Below are 12,367 nucleotides of genomic sequence, written 5' to 3'. Positions count from 1 at the left end.
CTTGAAGCACTCGTTAAGCAAATAAATGCAGAGATCGTATTAGAAGAATAGGAGGAGTAGGAGTTAACCAAAAGGAATTTTTGTACGTTTGGGGAGACACAATAATTTCACACACATTGACTACTACCAGAAAATGTACATAAAGCTAGTTTTAAAGACCTCCATTGGCAAGAATTATAACTTACTAGGAAAATAAATAGTAGCTAACACTGGTTGGTGTTTATGTTACACAAGGCTATAAACTAACTTCACAAAAATTAATACATCCAATCCTCACAAGTATCTTTTGAGTAAAATACTATTATTAACTCTAATAGCTAATTAAATTAATAACAATAACTTTTTAAAGATTTTTTTAATGTTTTTATTTATTTCTGAGAGAGAGAGAAAGAGAAAGAGAAAGAGAAAGAGAAAGAGAAAGAGAAAGAGAAAGAGAAAGAGAAAGACAGTGTGAGCAGGGGAGGGTCAGAGAGAGAGGGAGACACAGAATCTGAAGCAGGCTCCAGGCTCTGAGCTGTCAGCACAGAGCCCGACGCGGGGCTCGAACCCACAAACCGTGAGATCATGACCTGAGCTGAAGTCAGGTGCTTAACCGACTGAGCCCCCCAGGCACCACAATGACAATAATGTTAAAACCGAATGCACTAACAGGGTAAGTACCCGCCCATGCACACAGAGTCAGAAGTAGATTCTCAACCACTCTGCTATACTGTCAAGTGCACCTTGCATTTCACTCTGTGAAAATGTCATCTCCATCAGGAGGAAAAAACGAGAAAAGAGAAAACTCTGAGTACCAAACGAGAAGTATACAACGCTATGCATGCAGCATTCACAGTATTCTCCCTATACAATATACCAACAGTATTCACTCGCCCCTAGTCCATACTGTAGGAAATTTTACAAGATAAAAATGTCTGTGTCATGAAAGACAAAAAAACAGTACAACTATTCTAGATTAAAATGAAGAGACTAAATACAATCTATAATCTATGGTTAAACCTGGATCAAACAAATAACCTTTAAAGGAGGAAAGGAGATCAATAACATTATTCAGAAAACTGGGAAAATGAGAATATAGAATCAAAATTATATTCGCTTAACGTAATATGCCAATTATATCGAGAGTGTTGAGGGAGGCTGGGTGGCTCAGTTGATTAAGCATCTGACTTTGGCTCAGGTCATAATCTCATGGCTCGTGAGTTCAAGCCCCGCGTCGGACTCTGTGCTGACAGCTCAGAGCCTGGAACCTGGTTCAGATTCTGTCTCCCTCCCTCTCTGCTCCTCCCCTGCTCACTCTCTCTCAAAAAATAAATACACATTAAAAGTTAAAATAAAAAAAGGATGAAGTACCATGATTTCTGCAGCATACTTTCAGGTGATTCAGGGAAAATGCATATATGTGACAGAAATCAAATGTGACAAAATGTTAACTGAGCCTCTACAAGGAAAAGAGTACGTGGGTGTTCACCGTTATTATTCTTCCAACTGTGCTTAAAGTGTTTTTTAAAGTATTTGGGGGAAAATATGTAAGGGAACTATTTCAATGTAGAACCTTACAATCAACTCCAAAATAGCTTCTGAACTAATGAAAATTAAATTTAAGAATGATATTATTTTTGGGGGCACCTGAGGGGGCTCAGTCGGTTAAGTGTCCGACTTTGGCTCAGGCCATGATCTCACGGTTCGTGGGTTCGAGCCCTGCGTCGGGCTCTGTGCTGACAGCTCAGAGCCTGGAGCCTGCTTCAGATTCTGTGTCTCCCTCTCTCTCTGACCCTCCCCTGCTCACGCTGTCTCTCTCTCTCAGAAATAAATAAAACATTTTAAAAAAAGTTAAAAAAAAAAAAAAGAATGATATTATTTCGGATAACAGAAGAGATCACCTGCATGTGTGCTTGCACACACAAGCGCGCACACACACACACAATCAATATCTACCGCACAGTTAAGTCTACCCAAATCTCCAGAGTCCAGCCGTTCCTACATGGGGAGGGTGGGAAACTGGGATCAATGAGCAGCTCCAGTAGCACCCCCAGATGGCCTCATGAAACAACAAAATTTCTTTAAAATTTAAAGAAAGAAAGAAAATCAGCATGAAGGAGAAGACAAAGGTTTGAAATTGGGACAATTTTTCCTTATTCTATTAAAACCAGAAAAAATTCCCTCCCTTCATGTACATCCTATCCACTCATCCTATAGCAAGCATTACCCATTACACCTGTAACGTTTGTTTATAGGCTCAGTAAATCTTACCTTTTTTCTCTTAAGCATTTTTCTACATGTAAAGTGACTAGCACTTACCTGTGTGCTAAATTCATGCCAGTAACTATTATTAAATATTATGAGCTCAGAAGACTGCTAATGAACAATCAGTAGAAACAAAATTGTGCTCTAAATTATAAGCTTATGCATATTTATCACCATTGATCAACATGCCTAACTAATGTATTTCCAATTACAGAACATTCCTTCACTGAATTTGAAGTGCACATCTCTGCAAAAAGGATTCAACTGGTCAAGTGCACAAACAGCATGTGTACGATGTGCAGTGCCTCTTCTTAAAAGAAGACTTGGTGTTTGAGGGACTTAAAAAAAAAAAAAATCATACCAGCAATGAATGTACAAATCTTGTAAAACGTTCAAACAATACAAGGTGTAACACAAAAAGAAAACTAACTTCTACCCCATTTCTTAAAACGGATCCATTTTCCAAAAGAAACGATGAAAAGAATTTGGTCTCTCTCTTTCCAACCTTCTCAACGTGCCTCAATGTGCCTTTCTGTGTACGCACAGATAGAATACTCGGTCTGCTAATGGTGCCTGATCTCCCTCTGCACCTCTGTCCTGGGGAACTCACCCACGTCTCTAACGACACCAGGCACCCACAGAAGAACAAGTAAGTACAAAAGATTTTCAATGGCGTCCAAGATCAACTTTGATTTATAACCAAAATCTTAGGAACTAAACGCCCACCAAAAAACCTTACTACCCAGCACCATCTTTTCAAAGAAACAAAACCTAGTATCATAACCTTAAAGCAGTGTTTCTCTAAGCAGAAGAACAACCCATAACCACGTGTGTGTGAGTTTTTAAAATATGAGCCCCAAGCAGAGCCTAACCATAAACATCAATCCTCAAAAACGTAAAGGAAAGGTTTGAAGAGAAGCGGGCAGAGGGACTCTGGCAGCGTCTCGCCGTGCACGTACTTGGGCCTCTGTAAGACGTAGGTTAAGAGGAATGTTCTCAGCGACTCGATGCTTCCTTTTTCCAAGAGAATCCACTCCCGGACGACCGCTTCCATTATGGCCGTGGCAGCTTGAAAGAGGACATAGTCCACTTTACTTGTTTCTGAGGAGAAAATTAGAAGCTTTCTTTAAACAGCAGTTCCTCTTTCTTCGAACATTTTGCATTTATCAATTTAAAAACAGAACTTTTCAGACAAGGAATAAGATGGTTACCTGTTCTTTTTTTAATCCAGTGACCTTGCTCTAGCACCACAAAGAGGTTAGTTCCTCTCAGAAGACACCCCAGGCAGGTGGCAGCTAATCACCGATCACAATTTTCACAAACTTTCCTCACCTCTCTTCAACTGTTACTTCCAAAGCATGAAGAACTAAAAAATAACACAGCTTTAAAAAAAATAAAATAAAAATATAAAGCAATCAGAAAATTTCCTCAGAGATTCTCACCCTGTGCAAAATAGAGCTTTGCATCTGCAAAATATCTTAGTAAATCAGTCTTTGAACGTTACTATTTGTGATGAGCCATGGTGCTAGAATATTTTCTAAGTAATTAAGCTTCCAGCAGGATGGCCCATCTCTAACAGCAAGTTCAGAAATAAACACAATTATGTTCAGGTTATTTTTCTCAAAATGTTAAAAAATATGGGAGTCACATTTACACAAGGTGAGAAGTTCTTGTGAATTTTCTGATTGCAATACTGATCAAACTGAGTAAAATTCCAAAGCTACACTTAGAACACCCCAGCCTTAACTAGCAAGTTACAGTATCTGAACTAAAAACTGAATCAGGAGGGAAAGAAAAAACAGAAAATTAACATACCTAAGAAATATTTTAATTTTCTATTTTTTCTTTTATTCACCAATACCACTACAATCAGTTTCCAAACAGCATTATCAAAAGGGAGAAACAGTCAAAATGAAGTCAAGAAAAAGTAGAAATTTTCTGAAGTTCTAAAAAATAACCATCATGTGAAATCCATGAAAAGTCTCTGATTAGACTGCAGGGTATTTGCCAAGATCACTAGACATGAGTATCCGAAAGCCCTGAGAAATTAACTCTAGGCATAGAATGGCACCTTCAAGAATTTACCAGAAGAGCGTGAAGATATAGTGAGGCACATCATTTTCTCTCCTACTCAAGCTCAGGTCATTTAAAAATCTTGAGTGATCTTGACACAATAAGCTATAAAAATGGGTGAGAAAAGGTACACCCTGCATAATTTCCATCAATTAGAGTACTAAATAGGAGTTTTGAACATAACAAAACTAATAAGAGGGCCAATTTGGACCTTTTGATTCCATGCTTTCTTAACATGAATTCTAATTGAGATGATAATCAGAACTCACAAAAGTTTAGAAACCTTAAAATATTATCAACGATAAAAGCAATAGCTGCCAAAAATGTAAACCTATCCAAAAAAGATGTATTTAAAGTTCCAGGAGAAAAAAAATGTTTTATTCGAAGAGGAATTGAAACAAAAACTAGCTGTATCTATTTAGATCACTTAAGGAGAAATATGTACTGCTCACAAAGGTAATTCAAGTAATCTCTCATTATAAACCTCTTCTTGAAAGTAAACGATGGTTGACTGCCTAGCTTCATTTTCCACTGCCATACTAAACATTTTTAGGGCAAGAAATCTGAATTCCTTAATCATGGATTTTAACAAAACCCTAACAAAATCTTAGGGACTCACAGAATTTTAGAAATAGAACTCCAAAGGTCACCTAATTCAATTCCTGCCTTTTACAGTTGAAAAACACGCTGATGCACCAAGGGATGAAGGGAAAAGAACCCAGATCACACGGCTGATAAATGTTCCTTGAGCAACACTATAACCGCCCCCCCCCCCAAATGCACGTGCTGATGAACAGAAGACCAAACAAGCGCCTCCTGGTTTTCATAAGCAACAAAACATGCTCATTTCTAGCCATTTGTGCTTATGTCCAAGCCATCCGTCCTGCCTCCCCTGCTGTTTGCAAGGGACGAGGGAGGGAATAACTGCAGAAGGCGAATGACATTCAGAAGTTTCCAGAGTAACTCTTTCTAAATACCTCTGTTTGGTATTAAATGGGCATCTCTAAATTGCTACTCCCATAAGAAGCTTCTCTGAGAATGGAGGAGTCTGAAAAAAAAATAGCCAAATTCCAAATTTAAAAGAAGGAATTCTCCTAACCTAATGAATTACACTCCACCTTCTCCTGAAACTTAGCGGTCTTCATAAAGCGCACCTTCACACATCGCAGGGTGCAGAGACGCCGGACGGAGCCCTCGAAGCTGCAGGCAGGAGAGCAGGACTCTGCATGACAAGCGAGCCTCATCCCTGCTCCCTGCTCTAAAGATGCTTGAAACTGCAAGGCCTTCATGAGGAACTCACAATTCATCTAGAATTTCTGATACTTTCCGGTTGATTCTCCGCGGACCGGGGCACTACTGTCTAGACAATAAATTATTTTAGGTCATTTCAGCAGCAAGCTTTCACTTCTTACCACAGCGACTTCTTTTAAAACTTATGTGACTAAAATTCATTTCTATCCTGTCAGCCATCTGGAACTACACAGAGCCACGAAGACAAAAATTAAAGTGAAGTAAATGATGAGAGGCAGAACACTACATTCGGATCCAAAAATATTCGTGAAAGAAACGAAAACCACAGCAGTCAAGGCCCAGGCGTTCGAGCGCTAGCCGGCTCTCTGGCCCCGGAGACGTGGGGCCGCCCGCGTGGCGCTGCCCAGGCACACCAGTTGATAACAAGCCTCAGATTTCATTCCGTTTTTGTTCCAACCGCTTCTGAGGTAACAAGTTAAAGACGCCCATTTCTCCCTCAGAGAAGGACAGAAGAACACCCGCGGCAACCTTAGCTCCGGAAGCCCGGACCCGACCTCTCCCAGGCCGGGCGCGTCTGTAACAAGGACAGAACTCACAGGGCCTGCGAAGGCGCATGTGACCAAACCAAACTAACCAACTCCTACGCCAGAGACGCGGGTGCGAGGTGAAGAAATCTACAAGTCCTCTGCTGACACAAGGCACCGGCATGCGACACGCGCACACAAATGCACGTGTACACACACGCCGGGCGGGGAAGCAAACCGAGAATGCCAACAAAGGGATGAGAAGGAAATGAGGAAAAACAAGAAACGTAATGAAAACTTAGGTCAGAAGCGGGAAGGAAGAATTTTAAGAGACCAGAACAGGGAAGCATCAGAGAGGAAGTCTCCCCGTCATTAGAACAAATCACCCCGACACTGTATAAAAATGGCACATTATCCCTACGTAAGAATGTGAAAATTCTGAACTGCGATTGACTGCCACTTGTATGAGAAGTCTTCTTAGAGGAATTGACCCTTCTGGGCTGGTGGCAACTGAGTAAGGGGTGGAAAGATTCTCTGTGAAGTTTAGATGCAAACATTAATGTAACACAGGGCGTTGCAGTACATTAATGATTAGATTACAATACATGCACTCGACCTTTTAAATAGTTAATGTCTCAAAACCCAAACCGATTTTAAAAGCACAGCCAGAACTAACAATACTATTCTTTAGAAATTTTTATCAGGAAAACAAAAGTATTCCAAAACAAGCTCAAATCATAACAAAGCAACAGTACTTCATAATATATACATACTCTAAAAAGGAAAGAGTCGTATAAACAAATACACTCTAATAAAATACTTACAACTTAGATCAACTATTTCCCAACTAGTACAACTAGTGACAACTGAATTACAATAGGAAGTCAGATGAAACTGATGGGATCCTAATTAACGTACTTAAGGCATAGGCCATAAACACCAGACTCCGAGTTATTTTAGGTGACTAGTTTCATACAATAGTTTTCTAAACTATTAATGCTGAACAATTTCAAGGCAGTAAAGATGAAAGCTCCCTTGAATTCTTAATGCTGATGTTTAGCTTTGCTTCTTGTGATTTAACTTTGAATTAGATATTCTCCATAGGCATGAGAGAACAAATTTTCTTAGTGCCAGAAACAAGTTCACACAAGGATAAAACCTGATCGCTAAAAAAAAATAAAATAAAAACTGCCTCATTTCCAATTTAAAAGGTGGTTATTAAAACTGTTCCTCTAACAAGAAAATCTAACTCCTGACTGAGACAGAGCCACCTCACCACCACTGCTAGCTCCTTGCGAACAGAGAACAGAGCACTGTGTTAAGGTTATCATGTTTTTAAAACGCCATCTGAAGTCAGGTAACGGGGTTACATACTTTACTGTTTACAAAGTGGTTTTATATGTTACTACATTTGTGCCTCATGACAACTTAAGGCAACGAAGCCCATTAAGGAAAATGGCACCACTGTTCCCATTTCATATATGAAAAAAGGCTCCGAGAGGCTAAGTGACTTCCTCAGGCTGACCCCATGCAAGACACACCACCAGCAGGCAGGCCGCACAGGCCCCACAGCAGTGCTCTCTCTGTTCCCATCTAACAACTCATTTGTAAGCCCTTAGACAGAAAGCATTTTTAACATATAAATTTAATTGTAGGCCATTTTGATCTGGAAATCAGAGTGCTGGTGGCTAACAGGTAAGTCTTACTGAAAACACAAGAATGAAAGGTCAGACATTTTAGTTCCTAATATGCTACTAACCAATTTTATGGTCAAGAATAACTCAAATAGCCTTTCAGAGGCTCAAATATGGGTTACAAAAAATGGCTCCAATTAAGAAAGAGTCAATAAGTAATTAAGTTTTCAAATAACAATAACCAATGAAATATCTCTTACTATCACTGAAAAATATATAAGAGGCAGAAGACTGTGTGTGTGTGTGTGTGTGTGTGTGTGTGTGTGTGTGTGTCTTAGAAACACCATCTTTGGACAAGACTTATAACTTTTGTGATTATTTTTAATGGAAAGATTGTTTCTGTACATCTATCAGATAAAAGGTACTTGTAAAATATTTTACAAGAGTAAACATTAATGTTTCATTTTCCAATATACAGTGAAAATCTACATAGAATATTTATTTGCTAAGCAAGCTAAATATAAACTATATGATTAAAAAATTTTTTTGAATAGAAGAAAAATTGTTGAAACCTCCAAAAATAATCATAATTAAAGCACTAGAGTAAGATATGGTGCATTTCATATAATCTGTGATAGCACTCTCTTGAGAATAACTGAAAAAATATTAGATTTCCCCCCACAACATACTTCATGGTATGGCCAATAATAAAACAAATTATATATATACTTACTATATTTAGTAAATTACTATATTTACAAATTACTATATTTTGGGGAAGAAAATCCAAAGTAAAAACAGTTTTCTGCCTGGCTTTATGGAGTATCTTTAAAGCCACTTCAACAGAATGATTATTAATGGAAAACTGTTAATTATACATACCTACTTCTTTGAAAAGGAATTTAAAACACCTAACATTCAGGATAGAAAAATTATATTTGATTCTGCAAAAATACTTTTAAAGTGAATACTTACCCAAAATATGCTTGCAAACTGCAAATGGTGACTTTGACTTCCTAAATGATAAGAATATGTGCTCTGCGTGCTGGCGTTGTTCATTATTGACCATGGAAGGTGGTGCCTTGAGAGTTAAAACAAGAAAAGCAAAACAAAACAAAAAACAGAGTACACTTGTTTAATAAGACAGCTTGAACAACAGCAAACCTTTTACCCACAATAAGAGAAAATACTTTCACTTTCAGGGAGGGGGNTACTGTTTGTTATTTTACAGAAACTGTAGTAAAAAACTTCATAATAAATATTTAAAATACGGTTTCAGGAAAAAGGAGAAATTCCTGGCAAGGTTTAAAGTTGCCTACATTTTAGAAGACAGATGCTTATATAACATTTTTTGTATCTTTTAAACATAGCTAACTTATTGCTTTTTATTCCAAAATATACCACTTCATCTAACTTGACTAAGTGCAAATTATCTCTAAAGTCTTCAGCACTGGTGCAACCAAATCCAAAGTTACTAAAAATTGATTTCTCACTGCAATCCTTTAAGATGAAAATATTATCAGATAATTAATTCCACTTCAAGTTTCCTAAAATCACCATTAAGCCAGAAAAAGTACAGAACAGTGAAGTTTGGAAGGTACAAAACTTTTCTGAATATTAAATGAATCCGGAGAAAAGCCAGACTTCTGGCTTAACAAGAACACCTTCTAAAGTCAGCCAGGTATTTAAATTCCATTTTGTTCTAACAATCTTTTCTCTAAAGATATTCTTCTGAACCTAAAATATACCCACCTAAAGTACATCTTCTCATTGCATGGCTTGGTTATCTTTGACTCACTGAGACCCATCTGAAGAGATTGCTTATGCAGCCTACCAACTTAAACAGCAGAATTCTCAACTTGGGAGGGGAGAGGTAGGAAAACAAACCTTTGCTACTGTGACCAATATGAAATGGGGAAATCAAAATTTGAACTATATTTAGGGGTGCCTGGGTGGCTCAGTCGGTTAAGCGTCTGACTTCGGCTCACGTTGGGCTCTGTGCTGACAGCTAGCTCAGAGCCTGGAGCCTGCTTCAGATTCTGTTATCTCCCTCTCTCTCTGACTCTCCCGTGCTCAGGCTGGCTGTCTCTCTATCTCTCTCTCTCTCTCTCTCTCAGAAATAAATAAAAACATTTAAAAATTTTTCAACAAATTTCAACTATATTTAAACAATCTGGAAGATAAAAACATTTTGCAACAAAGTATATTATAAACTATATTATTGAAACAAACTACATTATAAACTATATCAATTAAGTATCATCATTATAAGCTATATCAATTATGCATCACTGGTCACTATTTTAGTTAAAATAGTAAGCAAAAATGTATATCTAAGAGAAATTAACCAAATTTGATAGCCTAGCCTAAAGATATAATTAGCCAAAACCAGTTCAGACTACTATTCCTAATGATACAGCACCCTCTACAGCTCTCTAGATAAAAATGAAAATATTTTCATCATAAAGAATTACGTTACATTCTTTTTATTTTATTTTTAATGTTTATTTTTTTAGAGAGAGAGCAAGAGCATGGGGAAGCGGAGTGAGAGGGAGACACAGAATCCGAAGCAGGCTCCAGGCTCCAAACTGTCAGCACAGAGCCCGATGAGCGGCTCAAACTCATGAGCCGTGAGATCATGACCTGAGCCGAAGTTGGACGCTTAACCAACTGAGCCACCCAAGTGCCCCGAATTGTGTTAAATTCTTTAATACATTTTTTGGAAAAGTCTTTATTAACACTGTGAACAGCTAAACTATGCTAAATATAAATATTTTTGTTCTTCCATTTGCAAATTCTTCGTCCTCACCATTTTCCTTAATTCAACAAGTTTCTGTTTTTACAAGATATTTCATCCTTAAAACCTGCTGACTGTACCCCCCAATCCAGCATATTAGTAAACACTATTACAACATGTTATACTGCTATGAACACAAATCAACAACTATGGATTACCCAGGTAATTCTGATTTATATTTTCTTTCTTCTCATCACCCTTGAAAGGGAGTACATACATAATTTTGCAAATACTTAATTATGCCATATTCTACAAACAAAAATAGTTTCTAAAGCTAATGATCTTTGGACACCCTGATCCACATACTTAAAATACAGGTCTCAATATAACTTTAATATAACAGTATTTCACTTATAAAGCATCAGATTTCATTAAGTAATGCAGTGTAATCTAGAAGTTGGTTTATATTAACCACCTGGTCGAACATTATCATACAAACAATAAAATCATCAATTGATTCATTAAATGGCAATATGGTATTCACTTTAGTTTCCCAAAGCCAAAACTTTTCTTTTTTAAAATGAATGATTTGGCAATGGTTTGCAAACAGCATGTTATGTGCATCCGCAAGTTCCGAGAAGATTTTTTGTTTAAAAAGACAGATGGGGCGCCTGGGTGGCTCAGTCGGTTGAGTGTCCAACTTTGGCTCAGGTCATGATCTCACAGTTCGTGGGTTCAAGCCGCACGTCGGGCTCTGTGCTGACATCTAGCTCAGAGCCTGGAGCCTGCTTCGGATTCTGTATCTTCCTCTCTCTCTGACCCTCCCCTGCTCACACGCGCTCTCTCTCTCTCTCTCTCTCTCTCAGAAATAAATAAAACACATTAAAAAATTTTTTTAAAAAGAAAAAAAAGAAAAAAGAAAAACATATTCCCAGCCCCGACAGATTTAACAGGCTCAGCTTCTAAATCAAAAACAGCATCTTTCCCACAAAATTCCCAACTCAGGACTGACCCATACCTACACCTCTGTCAAACTCCTTCCTGTTCAGAAAGCGGAAGTCCTCCTTCACACGCAGCTTCAGTTTCTCCTCCGTCAGCCTTCCTGACCTCCCAACCGTGGGCCTGAGCACAAACGTCCCCCCTGTGCAACCACGTGTGTGTGTCTCTCTCACCCAACTCCCCATAATGCACCGCACGCACCTGCTTGCCCCTTTTTCTTTTTCGCTGGGATTTTTCTGACACCGGAAACCTTATTTTACTCATCTCTACATGCCTAGAGCCCTGCACCCGCCAAAAGAGAGGCAACACAACAATAACCAACATTCACGGAGTCCTTGGCGTTGCAAGGTATTCTCTGCCACAGACGGACGGACACACACATAACCTCAGTAACCCCGATACCCTTATGCGGCGGGAACTATTATGATCCCCGTTTTACAGATGAGGAATGGAGTGACCCATCTGCCGAAGGTCAGGTAGGAAGCAGAGGTGGAAAGTGACCTCAGGGCCCTAACTCTTTAACAGAAACGACACTGAGGTGGTTCAGGACCATGTAAGACTCCCCACGCTTACAGCACGGGGGTGGAAAGGAAGAAACCCCCTGTGAAAGTCCTGAGGCCCGATACAGACACGAGAGTGTTCCACGTAGTAGCCCGAGCAGCGTCAGGAAAGATGGAGTGAGAGCAGAAGAGCCTTTCTGTACGGCCCGCTTATGTTCTCTCATTTCACGGACAGCAAAGCTTTAGAAGAGCTCACACTTCCCGGGCAGGAGGCAGGGCAGGGGGCAGTAGGGCGGGTCGGAAGGGCTGGAGGCAACAGGAGGCTGTGGCGGAGCCTTGTGATGCTGAGGGAGGGAGCAGCCGAGCGAGCGACTGCGACTCCGGGTGTCTTTAGGAAAATGAAGG

General features: G+C 39.1%; 1 protein-coding gene across 3 annotated transcripts in view; it reads right to left on the bottom strand.

Annotated features, from left to right (window-relative positions):
* Positions 1-12,367, bottom strand: part of XPO4 (exportin 4) — a 123,629-nt gene that overhangs the window by 78,659 nt on the left and 32,603 nt on the right. Inside the window, exons 1-3 of one of the 3 annotated variants that reach the window (XM_077745348.1) lie at positions 8,702-8,762; positions 3,456-3,610; positions 3,204-3,345 (exon numbers count right to left, since the gene is read on the bottom strand). In XM_077745348.1, coding sequence (XP_077601474.1) covers positions 3,204-3,298 — 95 coding nt within the window. In that variant the 5' untranslated portion in view covers positions 3,299-3,345; positions 3,456-3,610; positions 8,702-8,762. Of the gene's footprint in view, positions 1-3,203; positions 3,346-3,455; positions 3,611-8,701; positions 8,809-12,367 lie in introns of those variants that run through there. The other 2 variants (XM_077745347.1, XM_077745346.1) reach the window with 2 other exon arrangements.

The sequence above is a fragment of the Crocuta crocuta genome, unplaced genomic scaffold (assembly GCF_008692635.1).
Source record: "Crocuta crocuta isolate KB4526 unplaced genomic scaffold, BGI_CrCroc_1.0 scaffold258, whole genome shotgun sequence".
NCBI classification, from domain to species: Eukaryota; Metazoa; Chordata; class Mammalia; order Carnivora; family Hyaenidae; genus Crocuta; species Crocuta crocuta.
This window is presented reverse-complemented; position numbering and strand designations above follow the sequence as displayed.